Raw genomic sequence first — 24,094 nt, 5'->3', positions numbered from 1 at the left:
AAAATCACACAAGGATCAACCCCTGTACATAAGCCAGCAAAAACCCCTATACAAACCCATTCCCCACACAAAACCAACCCCTATAGACAAAAAGGAAACAGAACTCAGGAAATACAATGTGAACTTCCAAATTTTTGGTTTTAATAGAATCTGTTGAAACAGATGAAACAAAACTAAGAATTTACCAGGGAAAACAATGTATGGAACTCCCGGATGTCTACTTTCAGAGCCTAGCTCCCACAAAGGGATTCCAGCTAGGGCTTGTCCTACAACTTTGGCACGCTTTGCTTCCAGAGCTTTTGTAGCAAGGTCTGATGAGGTAATTCCACCCTAAAACAAAAAGGCATAACCATTATATTCCTTCAATAATTTGTTTCACTCAATTGGTAATAAACAATATAAAGACATTAATAAATATGAAGAAGATACACTATACAAACTTAAATGCATTTCATTGTCATGATATGAATGAAAGGGAAACCATAATTAAAATCTTCTAGAGATGATGACAAGTAGCTAAATATCATTTCAAATAAAACGTACAGTAACAAAAGGCATGGAAATATGCAGGTAGATGAAAAGTAAATGTTAAGAGCTGCTTTGAAGAACTTAAGACAATAGCCACTATCTGATTAATGCCTGCCAATTAAACAACTCTTTGCAGCTTCCAATTTATCTTTGGATGACATGTATGCTGTAAGTTTGTTACATTTGAAATGGAATCAGTTTCAAATAATGTCCCTCTCACATGCAACTCAAAGCTGGCAGGGATCCCATTTTCTTTATGATAAAAGATTCTAGCCAAAAAAATTTTCTGCATGGAGAAATAGTATAATCACCTTCACATAGTTATTGATTTAGTTGATCTAAAACATCAATATGTCAACATTATTCCAATAAAAATATTAGGGAAACATGGCTTGTTAGCAAATACAAAGATTTAATCATCTTTAATTGCCAAAGAATGAAAGACAGCAACTGATGATGGCAGCTACTGCAAAAAGTTTGTATGAAAAGCAAAATAAAATTTGATGGATAACTTTTCTATCAGATTGTATTATATGGCTTCCAACAGATTTATAAGACATGCCATAACTGAAAAATATAATTAAGGAATACTTGGTTGTTTGCAACACTCAAGTACCTTGGCAAGAATGTAGCGAGGTCTTGTAGTTATTCGCCTTACTACTTCAACCAGTGCAGAGCTCACTTTGAAGTTGATCTCTAAACTCTCAGAAGCAGCTATCAAAAGGGAGGTAAAACAGTTGCCATTTCAATAAATAGAATTTACCTTTCGTAGTAACAAAATAATTGCAATAATATCTTCATCTTTCAAACAATCAACATTTATTTTTATATACATGCGTGAGGGCTTGTGTAGCTAGTAAGCTAGTAAGAATTTTCCAAGAAAAGAAACAAAGTGAAATAGTTACTTCATTAAGTTTTTATGCAAGTCAAAATTGGATGCATTAACAAAGAAGAACTAAAATGAGACGAACTTTTTCCAGTGATGAGTTCTCTGCTGCTCATTATTAGAGTATCTTTATGAGCTGCGAGAAAAACAGATGCCATTTCTGCTGTTCTATTAATTTCCTCCTCCCTCTCTTCTAATGACGTCATAGCAACTTTATGAACAGAAACCTGTTCACCAAAAAGAACGAAAACTTAATACCTAGTGCAAACAAATAATTCAGCGCGCCCATTGCAAAATTTTGTGGTCATTTCTCATATTTTGGTGTCAAAAGGGCCATATTTAACCCTAAAGTACAAAACAAGGAAAAATAATATGAATTATGGTCACCTCAATGCTTTTTAACATATGTCCATACTGTGACTGAAGCTCTTCAACCTGAAGGTTGTGAAAGACAAACAATCAAAGAGTATATCTACTAAGAGAATAGAACAACAATAAACTTTTAATCTTCACCAATTTTTGACCTGTTTTGTTGTTTTTGGAACATATGAACCCACAACTATTAGTCCACCACTTCTCTCCTTGTTTTTTCCTAGATCCTTTGGGATGATTCGAGCTTTGGGGATAATTCCAATGCGGGCAGAAACAAAACTGGCCGCAGAACGGCATAAGAAAGACTTCCCCTTTAGTTCTGCCTGTCAATTAGTGTAAGCTTAAGCCAAACCTCTCAAAATTTTTGTGAACATGTTCCAAAAAAAATAGTAACTACAATGAAAACCATAAGATTTGCAGTATCTTGCCTGGATCATTCCAGCAGCAAATACAGCCATGTCTCTTTCGCTAGCTGCATTTACTATGCATGTTGACCCCTGCTCCAGAAATAAATGACAATATGGTGAATACTTTGTATCTAATCATCGAGTTCTCTATGGAAATCCAGCCAAAGGCATCATTATGAATGAAGCTTTACAAAAAGGTCAAAGATGCATTAAAGATGATCCCAGCAATATAAATTCGTGAAGGTTATTCTGGTTATAAACACAGTTTCATTTTTGTAACCAGAAAACACTACCAGGCTTATCATTGACATTTCAAAAGGACAAGCATTTGATAAGCAGTAAGCGGTAATTCCTATATTTGAATATCAAACTTGTATATATCAAATGTGGTAAGATTAACTAATTAGACAGCAAATCTAATGATTTGTTTAAATCAACCCAAAAATACTCTACCAGATGTGGAATTAAGGGAAACCGAACATCCTTCAGGAGTACTTGAACATTCTTTACTGTTTACCCGTTTGATATTGATATTACATTTCCCCTCCCTCTTCAGGTATCATTTCAACTTCTTTACTTTTCCTTAAAAGAAAAAATTAAAAAAACAAAAAGAGAGATCAATCTTTTCTTTTCTTTTAGTTTTTTCTATTCATAATTTCTTTTAAGCCCAAACTTCCTTGTATGGAAAAAATAAAGGAAAAATCAAGCATTCAGACCATTAAATACTAATAGAACAAATAATGATTAGTTGGTGACTGGTATCTAATATTACTTTAATAATAGTAAGCATCTTTTTATTTTTTCTCATAAGGAAGGCATTGCAGCTTCCTGGATAATTATTTCCTTTATAACTGGTTAACACCAGTTAAGTCAAATAAATTAACCCTGCATTCTATTTAAAGAATAATGAAATTAATCTGAGAAGCACAAACATGTAAATTTGAAATCAATATGTATTTAAAACAATTTTGAAAAACAGATTTTGGCATAGCGAATCTTCGATTCACGAAAGAACAAAATACAAACAGATAGCTTTTTACCAACAACAACAACAAACCAAGCTTTTCATCTAAGCGTATATAAGTAGTTATGTGGTTTTGGTTATCATTATTATTATTATCTTATATTCATTATGGGACCTCAAGGCCAAATCTCTAGTAACTTGATTGGAGTGACCTCAAAGTTTGTGGTAACATCCCTGAATTAATCCCAAATACCTAGGATGTTATAAACAGTTTTGAGACAGTAAGCTTGCTGATTAAAGGAGTTCCCTCTAAACTAATTCTTCGAATACTTGAGTACCTCTAAAGTGTTATGGTCGATGCTTGGCACTAAGTCCATCAATGAAATACTAAATCCCACCTCCACATCACTTTAGCAAACCCTATATTACCTCATGATGGCCAGACACCATTCAATTAGATGCATTGATTGTCCCTTTCTCTCTCTCCGTTGCAACCCAATGCTTTTCTTCGTCTATCCTCCTGAGCAACTGCTATTAATACCAATCAGGGCATTCTATAAGCTAACCTGCCTCCTCACAGAGCAACCAATCAATTGACCCCTCACACCTCTAACTTCTAAGTAGACTACTATTACTACCAACTCATTACCTGGGGAGCATGTAATACAACCAAGGAGCCACCTAGGAACACCTTGACCTTGCGCATCATTTTTTCCTGCCTGCCATGGTACTTAGGCATGCTAAGGATTGCCTAGTCCTCTTTCCTCCTTTACTTGTTAGTACAACATTACCCCTCCCCTCAATAATCTAGCATAAATGATGAGAACCAGCTGAACTGTTGTCCAAGTTGTACAGAATTGGAGGCAGTTAACAACAATGTTGACTTATCAACAATGTACAGTATTAGCATGACATATTTAGTGTTTGCACAAGATTCAAGTAGGCGAAAGTCACAGATCATTATGTGTGTGGCCATCAATAAAGTTAAACCATTAAGTAGTCACATCCAACTTGAAAAAGGCCAAAAGAGGTAAATAATTCAACCATAGGTTTGCACCGACACAGAAGTCCATGCACACAGGAGGGGAAGCAAGAATACAAACAAATGCCCCTAAATGAGGACTTGCATGCACACCCACATTAAGAGTAGCACAAATGCAGACAGACAAACATACACCCACACAGAGATTACCTTCTCCAAACTGCAAAGATGCTCACAAACTGCATCTGGTCCACCTTGTCTCAAAAGTTGGATAGAAATGGATGCAACACTGCTGGCTGGTATGCGTCCTGCTGTTTTCTCCTCCACCCACTAATACATTTAGGTGAAGCAACTAGCAAATTCAGAACAGATATCTTCTGGGAAAAAATATAAACTGACATGTAATTCAGGTAGATAACAGGAAAACCCAGACCTCTCGAAGGTTTGAAGAGTTATAGCTGAAGGCTGCATCTTTAGCAAACTCTGTGTCTCCTGCAGGAACAAGCCTACAGCCAACATGATCCAATGAGTTCTAAAATATCACAGAATCCAATGTTTTCTTTTGGTAATTCCTTTCTTTGTATTCTGGTCTCTCTTGTTTGTGGAGGGGAGGGGAGCAGATAAGAGAAACCAAATTTTATTCAGATATAATCAAGAGAAAGCTGATACCAATCAGACTCTGCAACATAGTGTATATCTTCAATGGTATAACGGCCTCCTTGGAGAAAGAAGGGGCAAAGGATCCATGCATCCACCTGACCTATTACTGAAACAGCTGCATCCGGTTCCTGCATTACATGGCTAGACATGTTAGAACGCTTGTACCTTTATGTGGCTAGACATGTTAGTGCAACAATCTAATAGTACTTGTGATATATTCTGAGACTAATTGTACTTGCCTCCGGAAAATGACCGCGTAATGTCGAATCACCTCTCAAAACCACAGTGTAATCAATATTATCAACTGATTTAGCTGCAGTAAGGAGATTGCTGCATATATCTTTGATTAATGCAGTTGCCTGCAAAATGTTAAATCTTTATTCAGACAATAAAACAAGTTTGGAGAAATTTGATTTGGTTGATAATAAATTTTCAATAAAAATCTGTCTTTCTATGGCAATGAGAAATGAGATGTAGGGATTGAATAACTTGACATTTGAAGAAAACTCTTTACCTTTTCAGAGCTTAGTGATCTGGAGTTAGTCAAAATGAAGAAGCATATAGGCTTTTTTCTGAATTGTTCAACAAGCGATTCAACACTCCTGCAAATGATAATACATAACCAGAACAAATAAGGATAGAAGCCAAGATTGTTCTATGATACAGCCTACAGGATATATAACTACACAATGTAGTTAAAATCTAGAAATCGTACAATTACATAGCATGAAGAAAGTGATAAGCTTGATTTTAGGGCATATATCAGTCATGCTGGAATGTGGCATCTGTACATGTTTTTAGACCTTCAATTTAACTAAGAAACTGGGAAGCATGGAGATGGACACAGGATATGAATAAGATAAAATTAAGAAACGATGACATGAAAATTTTTGAAAATGAGGATATGGACACAGTAGGATATAGCGATAATAATATATATACATATATATGTATATATGTATAATATATATATATATTGAATATTTATGTGTGTATCTTTTAATTAATATTAACCAAGTAAACACTAAAAACTCATTTAAAATAAATAAATTCAATTTAAAAGATTTTTTATTATACTACTAAATTAAGATAATTTAAATACCTTGCAAACATATTTATAAATTGGCTACATAACCTTCAATTTTGGCATATAATTATGTTAAGACCAAAAGCTATGGGCCAATAAGCATAAAAATCAATTAGACCTAAATTATATGCCACATGTCCAACTGTGTTGAACATGTATCACAGCATATTGGAGGCATGTTTGTGTCTGACATGGACACAACACGGCAAGCTGGGGGTTGAGGCATATCCATGCTTCATAGCTAAGCAGTTAGACAATTAAAGATGAATGACTTACCATTCAGTTAATACCTCAACATCATGAACAGTTTGTGTTCCAGTCGGATCATCATCAAGAACAACAAGTGTTTTTGAATTTTTCTGATTTAGCCGGTGTATATCATTGATAGGATCCACTGGCCACTCAGGTGGAATACTTTGCAAGACAACTTCTTTCGTAAGAGCTGGAGGTTTTCCTTCAACTTTAACACCTGTGAGGGTTTCATAGACCTACAGAATCAGGAAAACTGGTTAAATCTACAACTTGCTAATCACAATAACTAGCTAATATTTGTTGGCATGATAACTTTAAACACCATATTTTATATTTAGTTAAGACAAAGTTGCAAAAAAACCTAGTTTTACTATTCAAAATGAGGAAACAGTTTGTACAAATAAATTTACAAAAGATAAACAAAACAGAAATCAAATTACAGAGAGATGGCATCTGAAGATCAACTAAATCTAATTTAGCGTTAAATCCAACAATCAGTTATATCAGACTCACATAAACTGGATGTAACATTGTATCAGATTTGCATAACAGGATGTAATGTTCAATGATAATCAAACCATATCATCTATATTTTTCATAGTCAATACCTCCCCAAAAATTAACAAAGAGACAATCATAATCAGCCTTCTTTGAAGATTTGCAGAGGTGGCATTTGGCACCTTCCTGTAACTTGAATCCGTAACAATGTCATTGTTGGGAAGGTGATTGTTGGGAATTAAATTACTGAGAAGATAACATTACTAAATTTTAATGAATAGCAAAGTGTTAATTAAAATCAACATCAGATTGACATGTTTGGTTGATTAGATACTTTATTCGTAAAGTACTTTGAAATTTCAAATTACCCTATCAATCGAAATGAGAATAACTAGACATCTTAACTTTTTAAGCATCCTCTTAGGAAAATATCCTTTGTGATCAAATTTGTTAATGATGGAAATTATATAAAGTTTAAAGATAATCTAGATAAAAAAAGTTTAAAATTAATGAAAATATTATTAAAATTTTTTCTTGAATTATTTTTGTTTCAACAATATAAACATTACAAATTTCATGCACTAAAAGGTAGTAGCTTTCATATTTTTTACATAATTTAACTATTTTATAAAATTTCATATTTTTTATATAATTTTTCTATTTTGTGATCAAATTTGTTAATGATGGAAATTATATAAAGTTTAAAAATAATCTAGATAAAGAAAAGTTTCACATTAAATAAAAATATTATTAAAATTTTTTCTTGAATTATTTTTGTTTTCAACAATATAAACATTACAAATTTCATGCACTGAAAGGTAGTTTTCATTTTTTTTTTACATAATTTAGCTATTTTTTAAAATTTCAAAAATATAAATTAATTGGAGAGAGAAAAACTAAATGACAAGGAAAAAAGGAAATTAAACTCTTAAAAAATATCCATATTCTACTACCAATAATCTGGGTAAAAACCAGATTCAACCACCAATAATCTAGGCAAAAAAGAAACAAAGTGCCACCACCAACACCAGCAATGCCAACCAAGCACACCTCTTGCAATCTCTAATGCTAGAAGCTACACAAAGCCATATTGGATTTCAATATAAACCATTGAAACCCATTTCAAAGGCAAGCAAAAATTTCAAAATTTTACATAGGGAATGAAGATTTACTTGCTTCTGGTGTAAATTTTTGACATAGATCAATATTCTAACAGAAAAAAGGTGCAAATAGTGGGTACGTGGTTGGGCAAGGAGAGAAAGAGATGACGAAAAATGGTGGCTGCTAGGTTAAAGAAAGGGGAGAAAGAGGTAAAGAAAAGTGGTGCAGTATGATTCTGGTTGCAGGTGAAGAGAGAATGAGTTGAATAAAAATGGAGGATTCTAGGTTGAAATGAGCAAGAAGCCCAAAGGGCCATTTTGTCCGGAAAAAATAGCCTGCACATTCCCTCCACATGGGAAAGTAACTTTGCCACCTCTCCCCAAGGGAATGACATTCCCTCCATTGGTGGGAAGGAGATGACCACAGTAATGTTATTTCCAAGGAAAGTACCATACAGAATATAGCAATCTTCTTCCCTTTTATGAAATTCCCAGGAAAGTGCCTTGCTTTCTGCATACTAATAGCAATCTGATTGTCAAGTTTTCAGTTTCTTAGTCGGACTTTCACTACCAAGAAAAAATTGTTTAATCATTTTATTGTTAACCATTACTTTACTACTGATAATAGTTCTTAAAGAAAAACTTAAAACATCATATGCATATTCTGAGAATCGGAGTCAGATGTTCAAACTTCTAAAACAGCTAAGCACACTAACTTCTAATGCACTATGAAAGAGTTGTGTTTTTTTTCTTTTCTTTTGGTTAAAAGACATTTCGGCTAGCAAAAGTTTTCTTGCGCACCATGTGGATAAATTAAAAGCGCTGCCATCATTTTTCCAATAAACTATCACATGTCATCCTATTTTCATTAAAATGGAACACATTAATGACACATCACCAAGCTTAATGGCAATAGGCAAAGGGGTTAGAAAATTTACTTGATAGATCAAATGTTCCAAGTTAGAAGTATGAGCACTGATTAATTGAAATTAAATTAGGGGGAGTAACATGGACATTTTGAGCACATAGAGAGAAAGAATTTAACCAATAAACCATTCATTAGATCTTAACCCTATCTGGAAATATAATTAAATTTTGAACAGCCATTTCTATCAATTGAGAATAAAGGAATGATACTAGACATGCACACCTTTACCACACCAGCATCATCTTGCCGACCCCAACCAGCAGCAGATCCTTCTCAATAGTAACATTATAAGTGTTAAATGCATGGAAGACAACTCAGAAAATAGAATTAAAATGCAAAAACAGCACATGAATGGATAAGCATGAAAAGCTTTTGCTGCTTATATGAAATTGCATCATAAATAAATAAACAAAAGCTGTAAGGTAATATATATAAGAAAATCCTACCTAAAACAGTCAAAAGTCGTAAGGTAAGTTCACTGCAGACAGAGATGGGGGTGCTAGGTGGACCATGAGTCCATGGCTTTTTGAAAATTTAACTTTATCTGTATAAGATTTTTCAAATTTCATACCTATCTTTACTTCCCTTGACTTTGAAATTTTTTTGCTTAAACTGTTAATGCTTTAAAATTCCTTATTTAATCCTTGAATATTTTTCTAAATTTTCACTCAATGCATAATATATTTATAGAACTCTGAATTCAAAATTAAGATCCTTAGATAACAAAACTTTTAGCTGCTACAACTTTAACTTAAGCTGCCCAGTTCATGTGACAAGACAAGTCCTGGTCAAATTACACTAATGGTGGGAAAAAGAAAAAGAACATGAAGAGTAAGACCAATGCAGAATGGAACTCCCTGTCTCTTCATGGATGCTTGTGTCCTTTCTTTTCATTTCTTTCAGATACTACAATGTTGAAGGGCTTTAGAAGCATTTAAGAAATGCAGCGAGGCTCCTGGCCTTTTATACTTTTACAGGTAAACTGAGGAGAACTTTAAATGGACAGGCAACCAAGAAGCCAGTAGAATTTATGCAACAAGTCTCCTCAGGTCAGAAAATGTAATAGAGAGAGATAAAAAGCCATAATTGCTATAGAGAATAAGAGAGATTATGCTTTACCTGCCAGAAAGAGTTGGTGTGCCATAGTTGAAATATGGAGCGGAACTTTGCGGGTTGAGCATTCACGAGCAACAATACCCTGTAGGAAATTACGCTTAATCTTACAGTAAAGTAACAAACTATAGCTACTGCTATAATTTGTTTCCATTGAAAAGACAGCACAAGCAACTGATTATCTGACCAGATCCTTCACAAAGATATCAAGAGCAGAGTAAGGGGTATAGTCATTGTCCAACATATGCGGAACACGATTTTCAAACATCCTGAAATACAATCAAAACACAATCAGAAATCATTTAAAAAATTTTTTAAAAAATTCTAAACCCTGGGACCAGTTTTCTTCAACAAAAGTAATGCAAGGGTTCCTCTGAAGACAAGGGTTTTCACAGTGATACAATTTCCAATTCTGGCAACAAGATATCGAGTTTTCCGTAGATTATGTTATGCTAAAATATAAAATTTGGGGATCCAGGCACATCATGTTTGAACATGATCGAGGCCTGAATCTTGCAACTTGAAAGATCTAGACACAAGGAAACAGCTATAGAAGTGTGGGTTCATGACTTTTTCATTTGCTAAATATCTGTCTAACTACAATTGATGGTTCTTCTTGTAGAAGAGCTAAAGATATACTAAACAGTTGTGATAATGTAAAGGATTGTAAGCTACTTGACAAGAATAAATGAGCACCTGCATTTCCATACTTCCAGAGGGGACAAAAAGAAAAAGCCGAATTCTATTGCAGCAAACATAAGAGTGCCAGAGATAGATGCACTTTTTTCTGTCCTCAGATGAGTGGCAATTAGTATTCAGAGCCAAATTTTGTGCAATTAAATATATCTTTTGAAAAGAAACCAATGCACATTAGAAATTTCTGAAAGCAAAGCATGAACATCAAGCAGAGTTAGATTGTGGCATAAGAGTAGCATTAACCTGAAAAGTCAACAATACTTCCCTAAACCACGTTGGTTATGGTTCATCAAATGCCAACAACCCTCCTAGGGGTTAGGTCCCCAAAACCTATCAATGATGCTTGAAGTTATTTTCAGCCCCATAGCCCACATTCAACAATAAATGGCCATAACACTTATTCAATCATAAAAGAATCATTAAAGTGCATTTGAGAAAAGGCAGTGATAGTGTTAATAGAGGACAAAATGAGGGAAGTACATGCAAGGCAGACATGTGAGAAGGGCTCCACATGCTCCCCTAGAAGATATAATTCAATGGTCAATGCTCATTTCAAAAGTGGGCAAAGAAGACACTGGAAGAAACTCTCAAAAAGGAACTTTTCCTCGATGATCTTACTCAAGAAATGGTCCTAACTAGAGCACAAGAATATATCTGACTCATGTAGCTGACCCAACATACAGGGAGAGACTTGTCTGCTGTTGCTGTTGTAACAGTAGTAGAATTGGGAAATTGGTTTCTTGTCCTTCAAGACTATGTAGTCTTGTAATCATGGCATTTCAATTGACAGTTGTGACCTTATTACAAAGTTTAGAGTTGGATGTAATATATTAATAACCTTGATATCTATTTGGATGACTGTTTCACCAATGTAAAATGGAAAGAAAATGTGCTAAGGACTCTGCAGCATATATTGATTTGCTAATCCTTCTAGGCCAACGGCAGGCTTGTAATAGTTAGATGTTCCTCTTTCTTTATAGGATTAGACTTCTATAAAAGAAGACCAAATGATTTAGGCAACATCTAAGTTTTACTGTTATTATGAACTCACATAGCAGTATATTAAGAAGAAACAAAACTCAGGCAGTTAGAAGTCAGATTTCGAGCAAGATAACAAAAATTTAAACATATAGAAAGCAATTAAAAAAAAAAAGACTTTCTCTGCAGTGTAAATGAACCTACCAGGATGTTGCCCCACTATTGGTGATGATATCAAACAACACTCTAGTGTTAAGACCTAATCGAGCCCCAAAAGCCATTGCCTCAGCTGATGCTGCTATATGAACTCCAGCGAGCAACTGATTAACCATCTTTACACCACTAGAGAATGAAAATAGGAAAATAATAAAAAAGCTGCTTCCTTGACAGATAAGGCACTAGATGCTTTATGCCAAGACAAATAATTGCTTAGAAGTACCTTCCTGCCCCACAACCCCCTTTGATAACATAGAGCTTCTCACTTAATGCTGTTCATTGTCAACAGCCAAGAATCAGTTGAAACAAGACTCGGGTATTCCTTCACCTGACAACTAAAACTTTACTACATGCAAATTACCTGAGAGAACAAGACCAGAACTTTTAAGAGCATCATCTGAACCTGCAGCCATTATCTGGAAAAAGAAAAAAGCAGAAAAAGAAAAGGCACAACTTTCAGAAATACAAATCAAGAGCTGTTCAATTAAGATTAAATTAATTCTTGTTCGCATACTGTAAGTTCTCCCATAGATGCCCTTTTAACACCACCCGAAACAGGAGCATCCACCAATTTCAAATCTTTGCCTTCATCTGCAAAATGTACAGATAATTTACTATATGAATAACCATGATGGCAAGTATAATGGCAAACACTGTGGACTTTATCATTTTGAACAAAAAGAAACTGTCATAGGTTTACCTATGTTGCAGGTTTCTTTTAGCTAGTCAGAGGTTTTGAAGGAATCTAGAAATTTAGCGAAGTTACCAAATATAATATGTGCAGTTTCAGTTTCAAATCAGTATATAATATGTGCAGTCATTTCTCAACTAACTAAAAACTCTCAGCCATGAGGTTCCTGTCTAATTTTCTCTTTCCCATCCTCCTTCAGTGACAGGCACTTCTTCTCAAAGAGTGAATAACGCCAATTGAACCTATCCATTAGGTTGTCAAGCAAGCAAATTGGGTGATGGGCACATGGTGCTCAATATTTTGTGCACTCTCTCTCTGACTTTCCCAACAAGCAGAATTAATCACTTCAACTTCATGGATGTATTAGACTTAAAGAGCAAAATTCAAAAATCCAATTCTGATTTATATTCTGGATACCAATTTTTATCGACCCTGGGACTAGTTACAGATGCAAAACTGATGCAAGTAAGAGCATGGATAGTGGTACAAAAAGATGATCAATTATCAAAATCACAGCATCTTTAAGATGTGAGATAATATCATAACCTCACATAGTGTTAAATCATGCAGTGTACTCAAGGAAGACAATCACAAGAAAGAGGGGGTTGATGGGAAGTGGGGGGAGATAGAGAAAAAGAAAGAAGGGAGGAAAAATGCAATCTGAATAACAAAACAATGGGTACGTTTTACTTTCAATCAGAAATTCTGATTTGTGCAAGTGAAAAATAGATAACTGAATGAAATGATCACGTACTTTGCAAACGTCGCTCTAGTTGGCTCACAAATGCAGGGGAGACTGTGGAAGAAAGTATTATAGATGCTCCAGATGGAAGGGCTACAAAACATACAAAGTGAAGTCAGGGCAGCTTATAAATTGCAGATAGTAAACCAGAAATATACCTGAAACTGCGCCCAGATCCCCATAAAAGACACTTTCAGCTTGAGCTTCATTTGTGACCATGACTACAAGCACATCAACATCTGGAGAAAACATGTCAGAAACAAACTATGTTCTTACCAGTGAATGAACATGAGAATTTGCAAATAACAATTCATGATGTCCAATTTGGAATATTTACACAAGTGTACTGAGATTTGCTAGTGCAGGTGGGAGAAAAACCTTGACCTTGCATACAATCATGCTCTCAAAATTCCTCCTAAAGTACAAGAGACCAGAAAAATGAATAATTGTTCAGACGGACTAATTCATTTACAGTTGTTCACACTAATTCTCAAACCACACTAGAAACAACCAGAGCATAAGGTTTTACAATTGTAATTTACCAAATATTAAGACTTCTATGAACAGATTTCTATTGGTTGATCAAAGATCTGCTCTCATTGCTGGATTAAAAAAATGAGAGTGCATCCTTGACAGTGGCTTGCAACTGATGATAGAAATTTGCTCATCCTGAGAAAAATATAAGGTAGAACCTATCATTCTGTGACAACAAATTAAACACATTCACATTCTTGACAGCTTGAAGGGGCATATTATTAAAACAATCTGGTTTGACCTCCTTGTTTACACCATCAGGCATCAGACCCTCCCCACTTTGCAGTATTCCATATATGAATGAACATGTGTATCTGCTACTTGTCTCACTATTTTTTATTAATGCATAATGCAAGTAACTTTAGAAGTTGATGCTCTATCCTCTTATTACTCCCCAATCTTTAAGTCCTTGAATATACTATAGCTTCATCTCCTGACACCATAAGCTTCCGTAGAACTTCTTACACTAATTGTGCACTAGATCTGAAACGTCTAAAACATTTCTGCAAATGCTTAGGTCTCCTTTTCCCTTCATGATAACCCTGAACTGCATTTTTAATTCAGCTCCTCATTAAGGGATCACGCATGTGTCTTTCCAGACAGCTTCAGCACTTAAGTGAATTTGTTTAATGAAATCACAATCTGGAGCATGATACATTATCTGAGTCTTAATAGTAGGGAAAGAAATGGAACATAAATTATTTCATTAACCACTAGAGCAAATCAAACCTGACTAGGGCCACTGACACCCTGATGATTTCACCTTTTTTTTTTTTATAATTGGGGGAGGGGGGATTCGAACCCTGCTCTTTAGGCAGGGGGATAATGCACCAACCAATGAGCCAAATGCTCGGGTGCCCCTGATGATTTCACTTTACTTACTTTAATAAACAGCCTATTTGTGAGATCCTCAATATAGATTGGAGCATATCCAACAAATAGAAATATTTCTTATAGTCACATTAATAAGCACTTCTATGAATCATGTTATTGCCAGTTAGTTACTTATGCCTCAAAAAGTTTTGTTTGCCTACTTTATTCCGTTAAATCCAAAATGTTGGCATACTCTTCCATCTCAAAAGAGTCCAATTCTTACCATTCTTAAAGATTGTATTACTCATAAGAATTTACTCTAAGCTTGATTCTTATTTTACTAATATAATTTCCATGTCACAACAAACTCCTTGTATGAGTATCATGTTAAAGTTCCTGTCCCTGTTGCCATTGCCTGTGCAATGCGTTTCTTTTGTTTTAAGTTATACGAACATTAATAATGTTATAGAATAGGAATGTGTAAATATTGTTTTATTAATCACCATAATTATAGGGATTGGGATTCACCATAATTATAGGGATTGGGATTCATCATAATTGTAGGGATTTTATTTTCTTTATTTTCTTGATTCTTTTCCTATTTTAGAGATGTGTAGGCTGTATAAATAGGTGATGCATTATGAATGAAAAGAGTGGAGTTTTCTCTTCCTAAATAACAAATAACAACCTAGAAACTAATAGAAGCAAGATTTCAGACTTTTTTATTCTGATAAAAATCAGTAGTTGTCAAATTTGAACTGCTGGAATCAAGACTATAATAGAACTTGTAACTGTTAGCTTGCAAGCAAGCTATCTACACTATTAAAGCTTTTGCTAAGGTGGGTTTTTGACAATGTCTTTATATCCTTTTTATGACAGACACATAATTATTGAATTATTTTGTAGCTTAAATGAAACAAGCATTCATTATTCCAACAGTCTTTAGTAGAATTATATTTCTCATTGGTCAAAACAAGTTTGTTAAAATAGTAAGAGATAATAACAATCTAAGATGAATTTAAATTATAAGAGCCTATATATTGTTAGAAAACAAGATTTGATATCAAAACTAATGTGAATGACTAAATGTCACGGTAGGCATATGAGAACTTCATGCCATGGAGTGTGAGCCAACAAGCTTATCTAAACTGATGAACTAAACTTCCCAATGTTTCCCAGTGTCTAAGCTTACGAGGACCTCACAACATAAACCTCTAAATCCTTTTAAAACTATGAAATAAATTTCAACCTTATAACGCTCCATAAGTTGTTATTTCTTCATTCACTTGGATTGGTAGGTCATGGAACAAGCCTCAAATTACCTTTAGATACATCTGCCGGTGAGTTTCCAATCAAGCCGCCGGCACTTTCAAATCGAGTTAGTGTAGGTCCGTACACCTGCCATCCAATGAAAATTTGGAAACATAGTTAAAGTTTTTTAACTTAATCCCTCAATCACGAACAATATCTAACTAAGAATCCAAGAGGGGTACCATGGATTTATTAAAAAGGTATGAAGAACAAAAAAACAGAAAGTGAGCACGTCACATGCAGATTTTGAGGCCATCTCAAAGACAACATGAGGAAAGCATCACTTTTTCCAGCTAGTCAATTCATGAAATAACTAGTGAATCCAATAAATTTGTCCAAAATATAGAGCACAAGCAAAACCTTATAAAATATGTTCATCTGAACTTTATTCTCCTAAGGAAAACGGAAATGTTACATATTGATTCTTGAGGGCAATGGCCCTGCCTCACCACCCAAGATAGCCAAGAAAAGGTATTTGAAGGTAAAAGTTCATTCAGAGCCTTTGATTTTTAAAAATTAAAAAATTTCACTTGAACTTCGACTCAAGGTAAAAACTGCTAGATTCTCCAGAGAAAATGCTAGATTCTCCAGAGAAAAGTGCAGTGTAATGTGATTTATTACTCCATCTTTGTCAACTAGAGGACTCCCTCTATGTCAAATAGAATACATCAGAGTATTTGTTCATAAACCTGTATTGCATGAAAGATGCTCAATGCAGAAATTAATAAATTGAGACGAGGCAGAAAAATCATTACTGAGACAAAAGCATCAAGCAAAGAACACAGAATTTAATACATAGAACACATAAGTGAAACAAACAGTAGTCAGGACTTACATCATAACCAAGAACACAGAAATTTGATTTTACAAGGTGAGTTGCCATGGCAAATCCCATCGCTCCAAGACCAATGAAACCAACTCGGTTCACAGTTTTTGATTTGGCAATGATTTGACTTGCAAGTTGCTCTGGGCTGTAGAGTTCAGTGTTTGCTGCATCTGTGGTATTCACTCCATATACTTGGTCCCAAATCTGTTCAACAACCATACAGCACATGCAAAGAGCAAACTAAGTTTTAGATATAAAGAAACATCTCCATATTTCCCTCTTCAGGCAGAGGAATGTTGATGTTTTGTTTGAAGCTAGTTCTGTATGTGGCTGAAAGTTTCATTTACAGAAAATTACAAGTAACAACCTGAAGCAATGGGGTATTATCATGTCCATTACCATGTGAAGACCCTGAAATAGGAAACATACCAGGTAGTGAGAAATACAAGTTGCTCTGAACCAAAAAAAATCACCGCAATCAGTGGAGTTATCTTAAAATTAAACAAGAATCTAGCAGATTAGTACCAAGAACCAGTTGTTGATGAGCAGTTGCCAAAAGTGGAAGAGGAAAAGTAAGCGATTTGGCCATATCCAGAACAATACCCTTGAATTTAGGAGGGGAAAAAGAGATTAATTACACTTAGAATGCCAAATAAACAAGCTGCTGTACTACAATGGAATGTCATTCTGGAAAACATAGACACAAAGAGCAAAGATTATTATGGAACCTGATATCCACAATTATGTACCAATACATTTACAAATTCCTAGAGTAGAACACTGTCTTAATTGTACCATTACAGGAAGGTTCAAACAGTATTTTCAACATTCTAAGGCTCTTCCTCATCTCTGACAACAGTGTTGAATGACTTCTAGCAGTTGCATCAAAATTATAGGACTAAGTCTCTGACTAACAGAAACTTTTCTGTCCACTGAAATATGACCAGGAAAAGCCTCTGCAGTAACTCAAGCTTCATACCCACAAAAGCATTCAATTCAAGGCTAGTAGTCACAAGATCTTTTGATTGAGGGATTATAAGGTAAATAATCTGAATAAATGAGGAGAAATCACAACAACTATGAAGAATAAGAAACTATTACCATCCTCACTACTGGCAAAAAAGTGATGCCTCAAATTTGTCTCCCCCTGTACTTCTTTTTTAGGAAGAGAATAACTTTTATTTTTGTTCACAGTTTCATGCTTAAAGTGCATTTTTATTTCTAACTTACTACTTTAAAGTTGGAATGATTCCTTCTTACTACAGTTCCTCCCATCTTGTACCCTCAGTTTCTCTTTGTCAGCCTCAAACTTGACTTGAGACTTGCATGCAAACATGCACACACCAATAAAGCTGACAAGCTAGAAGAAGGGTCAGCAATGCAGTTGCATACTCATTATTTAACTTGGCATCCCATTCTTATGTGGACTCCTTATGCTTTTGTTTGGTCTTCTAACGTGCTTCTTTTTCATTAAATCCAACTAAACATATTGTATGGTAACTTATTTCATTGTTAGAGACTTTGTCATCAGTGAGTCAAGTTACTTTAATACACACACCCACATGCACATCGATAACCATATGTGTAGCCATAGTAATAATTATAATGCCCACAGGAATTACACATTCCAGATAGCTTCCAAATTTATCAGTTAGTTCTAAATAGAAAGCGCTAAAATAAAGCGTATAGTTTAAGTTTAAAAAATTTAGCAGAGCAGTAAAAGTCTGCAAAAACTACCTTCTCCTTTTTTCAAAAATCAAGGCAGCTCAATCTGTCATAAGCAACTAACCAAACAATAAAACAAAAACATTTATCATTGTAGTTAAACTTACCAAATTCAGAATAAAAGGATTCAGGAAATGACATTTGACACTGCCCCTCAGCAACTGTGGAATATAATTCTTAAAAACCCTGCATACATAATGACAACATCCCCACCCCAAAGAAAAAAAAAAGGGGAAGAATATGGGGGGAAAGGAAACAAAGATAGATTAAAACTCAATTAAAACCTTACATAGCATGTGGTTTGTTTGAACTCATTCATCAAGGAAAGCATTAAAAGACAAGTGCTCATGAATAAAGGGGGTTTAAAAAATTACTAGCCATTTGATCCATTGTTCGCCAGAAACTTGTACAGTAGACCAAATTACATACACTAACAAAAGGAAATAACTAAATTCTAAGTTGAAAACCATGATATAGCCATCGTGCACTGACTTGATTTGGAGTTTTCTGTGCCCAATCTAAAGGGACCTGATAGTTGATAGATTTATTTATTCTGGAGGTAAAAGGTAATGACAAGTAATGTACAAGCTGAGCAAGCAAGATGGAGAAGCTGAACCTGGGAAGAAGTTTTCAAATACACTGTGTAAGAATATAAAGGTGATGAATTAATGTAACACAAAGTGTCTTTTTGCTGTGAAATTACAAGACAGACTCAAAACATAAACATAGAGCTATAATCACCAATTTCAAATCTGATATGGAAGCCTTAATGCTTCCTTACCAATTACTTAACCTCTAAGCATTAACAAGGGTGCCATTTTTACAACAATTAAAATCGAACATACGGAATCTTTCATTTCTCGTATTATATATGATATATGATAGTATATGGCATGCAAAGATATTGGGCTTTAACTTTTTGGAATGTGAAAGCAGTCATCAAGGACCCAGAGAAGAATAGTAAAGCCGTCAACAGTTTAAAAAATATATTAAAAAAGAAATAGAAGCATAAATCACCAAGAATTTCCAGCAGCATTTGAGATAATGTCATAGATTATCCATGGATGGATCCCAGCTTGAACACCAAGAGAAATAGCTTCTACAGCAGCCACAAGATGAATGCCCTCAAGCAGCTCAGTGGCCAATTTAATTTTGCTGCAATGGATAGGAAATAAGAAATTTAGAGCTGAGAATATATTTAGGAAGTTAAAGAACAACAAAAAGCATCTACTGTTTTTCAAGTAATTTCATTCTTTAAGTGACAGATTGATGAAATACTCTTATATTATGGAACTTAGCATGTCATTGAGGCCATTCATGTTATAGAAAAAATTTGCAGAACTTTTGGCAGGAAGTGAAGAAGAAAGAATACCTTCCAGCTCCAGTTTCACCTTCAAAAATGTAAAGCTTTTCACACATTGCTGCACATAAAATCCACTACGTGGCTCAGAGACAAAGTACAGTTTTGAGAGCATAAACCTACAGAAATGAAACTCATTTATAACTGATTAGATTGCAAAAATGAACAATACCAGAGAGAAAAGGGCGAGCCTTTGAAATGGCGTCTGACCTTCCTGAGGACATAACCTAAAAACATTTTTTAAAAAAATTTATTACAACTTAGTTAGAACTTTAACAGAGAACAACAATAGAATTCCCAAGTGCTAAGATACTGTGTAGAGTTCTTTTTTATAGTAATCGAGTATGAGAGGGAAGGAAGAGGCTTAATATGATGGCAAGTGATAGAAAGGTTGATAGGGTAAGGGTTATATGGGATGAGGGGAAGGGTTCTCCTTGATAGGAGATGTATATTTGAGGGAAAGGTATAAGGCAAGGCTAGAGAGAACAGCTCTGAGAGTAGGCATTCACTTCTCAATCTGCCAAATATCTTCCCCTCAATTAGTGGGAGATGCTATTTATAATGGTCGAGAAGTTCCGTGATTTAATGAGAAGGTGACAGTTGGCTATTAGAAGTGAATCCAAAGGTTCAAGTTAGCATGTGTCAACAATGTCAAATGGGAAGCACCAGGCTCTCTAAGAAAGGTTAAGAGATAAGTGTTCCCTAACGAACCCCACTTTGAGCCCACCAATGCAAAACTCTTTCAAACATTCCACGTTATTGGATTTAACTTCATAATACTGCCACTTATCCTAGAGTTAAGCCCATAGCGATAATATAATTATCGTATGTTAATAAGTTAGACCAAGATAAAAAAATTAATTCACAAAATGCAAAATAATAAAAAAATTATAAGATAACAAAATTATGCACCTATTCATGCCAAACCTCCCAAAAGAGACGAGGGAAGAAAATAAATAAATAATGGAAATTGAACCAATATATTTGCAGCTAAGCCAGAAAGGAAAAGAAGATTGAGGTTCATGTATATATAATATTACCACAACTTTTCCATTTAACTTGTCAGACGTTGCCTTATAGACATATGCGTCTAGTACTGAAGTTGCCAGACCATCCTCTGCATGAAATATAAGAGGCCAACATGAAGACACACTTCAAAACAGATGCCAAGCAAATATAGTACATAGTGAAACCAGATTAGAAAGGAAAAGAAGCCAATAAGAATGGTTAAGGGAGAAAAAAGAGAAATACTTAAAATTGATGATTGGCTACGGCAGACTAAATAAATAAGAAACAAAAAGGCAAATTGATTTTAAACATCATAAAATGTCCTCAGACCATAATTACCTTTAGACTCTGAGAGTAGATGATGTTAGTGAAATAAAGGGAGCTTCATCAAAATTAATCATAAATAAGGTTCCTTTTCAAGGAATTAGAGACCACACAAGTCATTCTTGTCTAAAATGAAACAAGCAGCTGCTGAGAAATGCATCTTGAAATGACTAGATAAATATTGGTAGTGGAAAAAAAAGATGCAGAAAAAGAAGAGGATTGGCGATCGTTGATTCGTTGTTAGTAGAACATGTATGATGGAATGCTTCAATTGCCTTCCAAACAAACACAGCAAATAGCAGTTTACTGGTATCAACAACTATGTGTTTTCAAGAACCAAATGGAGAACAAACACTACTCGCTGGAAATGCCGTTCTCCAAGCACGGGTTATCACAACAAGCCACAAATATTAAAACCATGATTACCTCTGAGTTTCTTCTCCAGATTCTGGATGTATGATGGCAATATAGTTGAATGAAGAATAATAACTGTATCTTTTTGTAATCCTGTAAAATTCATAAAGATGTAAAATCTACCTAACAACGATGTGACTAACAATTATTTGACATACAAATAAAACATGAAGACCTTTCAAAGCATTGTCATGACCAAAAATGACATCATTTATTTGATCCGCATGAGATATTAAGACAATCAAAACCGCAACACCTGCATGAGATAATGGGAGGAGACAAAGATCAAAGGATTGAACACTAACTGTTTATTGTGTTTCAAATTAATTTGAATGGATCATATATTTTTACTTAAATAATATGAAAAATGATAAAATAATTTAAATAAAACACAAACACTCAAAATAATACTTCATTTTGGCAATGTTCTTGTATAATCACTTATGCCTCCTAAACAGATGGCCATTACCCTGTACTGGTCCAACCAGAGCAAGCTCCAAGGAGCGGCTCATTCTGAATAATAGTTCCAAGCAGTCTTCCGTGAAAAGTGTTTCAGGATCTCCAATCACTTAAGTGTCCAAAAACAGATCCAATACCACCTTAATTGGCATAGGTCAGTGAGCAAACTCTTGATTGCAATCTCACACGGTAATGGAGGTTCCTGGATTGCATCTAAGACACACTGGAACAACCTGACCTCCCACCTAGGGGATTTGCTGCGAATAATTGCTGAATTTCAGTTTTACCCTTCCAGTTCTAGCCTCATTTTGTTGCTGAATAACAGTCTCAGGAAGACTGCTTTTATAACCAATTCAGGGGTCACTTTCTACCCAGAAATTAGCTGGTAATGGCTATCATCTCGTCCTAGGACTAGAAGATTGCCAATTCCCTATGAAATGAACCTTGCTGGTTATAATTGTTGAAATTTATTAGAATCTTCCGAGATAAAAGCAACTCATCTTCTACAGTAGCATACTATCCAACACCCTCACCTTTTTAATATTATTTTGGCTTCCCACTTAATTGAGCGCATCTATTTGTCTATCATTGTTCTAAATAGAAACATTATTTTGTGACATTTACACCTCGTATATATATATATATATCCAGATCATTCATTCTTGACTCACGAAATTCCCTTGTTAAAAAATGAAAATAATGTATTGTAAAGTTGAAATTTGTGGTTGAAGCTGATAACTGCAAACATCATATTAATCAAATCTATCCTAGCTTAAAAACATAACATTTTCAAGAAAAAATTTGAAGGAAAACCCTAGATAAGTGGCACTTCAAAATTAGGCTCAATGATATGTGCATGTATCCCCTGCTCAAAGAGTTGGATTAACCCCTACAAAAAAAAAAGAAAAAGATTGAGTAATTAAAAGTGCTTAATATCCTATTACCCTTCCCTGTCTCCGTAAGGCTGATGCATTCAGTTCCCCCTAGCTTCAAAAACTCACCCATCAAAAGCTTTTGGACCTGCAGAACAGAAATCAAAACTCTCAAACTCAATTTGAAATTGCACCAGCATTCTGATTCTGTGCAGTAAAAACCCAAAATTCATATGAACTGCAGAGAATAATGCCTAGAAAGATACTGGACTTGTAATTTTCATGATAAAGATCGCATATCCTTAAGTGACGACTTATATGCTGAAATGTTAAAAGTAAAAGTCAGATACATCTATGCAAACCTTGAGCAATATTTTTTAAAAAAAATTTATGCCAGACTTGGTTTTCTCATGAATATTAAACCACATTGCAGATTATATGAGGAATCATCAGAGCATTTGTTTCTAGCATATAAAAACTTTGGCTTCAGAAAGTCTAGCTTATTCAGTAACTGGTTGGGTTACAAATGCAAACTCATAACTCTAGGTTTCCATTAAATTCAAGATTCCTTTCCGACAACTAAAATAGGATAGCATCAAAGGAAGTGTCAGTCGTGACGAATTAATGGAATCTTCACCATCAAGTAATGCTACAGCTGACTAAACACTAAAGTCATAGAAACTAAATATCTAGATGAACAATGAGATTTTGAATCTTTAAGGATGACTGGATAAATCAGTAGAGAGAGAGAGAGAGAGAGAGAGAGAGAGAGAGTTAGTTTCGCACTTAGTAGCCAATACCAAGATGGAATACTAGTATTACATTCATGTTAGTCAAATATCTGCTCAGCGGAATCAAACTAGTAGTATTACATAAATTCATATCCTTGAACATGCAATAACTTTTCAGATACCCATCTGTTTAAAAAGCTCCAAATTGGATTAAATAACAAAATTATCATCTCAATCCTCAAATTTGGAGTCCAATGGAACACTTGCCCCTGGGGCTGATAAACCAATTATTCTGATTTATTGATTTGGATTAAACTGCAATTTTATTAAGAACCAAAATGAGATTTTAAAAACAAGTTGATTGAGCAATAGTCAACTGGCAAAACAACAAGAAATTATGATTTGGAACCTCAAAAGCTTGGACTTTGTAGCCCGCGCGAAGAAGCAAAGCAGCCATGTCCAAGCTCAGCCGATCCAATCCCACGAACCCAACAACGCCAGCCATTGCAGAATTCAGAGACGCAGACACCATTTTTCTTAGCTTTCTTGTTTATTAATAATAATAATAATAATAACGCTTTGCCGTGCCACTCTCTCTCTCTCTCTCTCTGTCGACC

At 34.7% G+C, this 24,094-nt stretch overlaps 1 protein-coding gene across 1 annotated transcript; it reads right to left on the bottom strand.

The window, feature by feature from the left end:
* Positions 1 to 15: 15 nt before the first annotated feature.
* Positions 16 to 24,094, bottom strand: LOC110422802 (ketose-bisphosphate aldolase class-II family protein). The gene is made up of 35 exons (XM_021436818.1): positions 23,887 to 24,094; positions 22,819 to 22,894; positions 21,591 to 21,671; positions 21,428 to 21,508; positions 20,710 to 20,786; positions 19,842 to 19,896; positions 19,682 to 19,730; positions 19,327 to 19,464; positions 18,417 to 18,495; positions 17,110 to 17,188; positions 16,952 to 16,995; positions 16,594 to 16,788; positions 15,770 to 15,845; positions 13,259 to 13,339; positions 13,113 to 13,193; positions 12,182 to 12,258; positions 12,029 to 12,083; positions 11,891 to 11,939; positions 11,656 to 11,793; positions 9,965 to 10,046; positions 9,784 to 9,862; positions 8,887 to 8,933; positions 6,163 to 6,374; positions 5,314 to 5,401; positions 5,039 to 5,158; positions 4,809 to 4,927; positions 4,573 to 4,645; positions 4,350 to 4,469; positions 2,215 to 2,283; positions 1,939 to 2,109; positions 1,802 to 1,849; positions 1,500 to 1,641; positions 1,145 to 1,242; positions 186 to 330; positions 16 to 80 (listed from the first exon to the last, which is right to left on the bottom strand). Exons 1-35 carry the CDS (start codon positions 24,007 to 24,009, stop codon positions 16 to 18), a joined length of 3,312 nt encoding a protein of 1,103 aa, XP_021292493.1. The 5' UTR covers positions 24,010 to 24,094.

This window comes from Theobroma umbraticum, unplaced genomic scaffold (assembly GCF_002168275.2).
Source record: "Theobroma umbraticum cultivar Fairchild unplaced genomic scaffold, ASM216827v3 scaffold_146.0, whole genome shotgun sequence".
NCBI lineage: Eukaryota > Viridiplantae > Streptophyta > Magnoliopsida > Malvales > Malvaceae > Theobroma > Theobroma umbraticum.
This window is presented reverse-complemented; position numbering and strand designations above follow the sequence as displayed.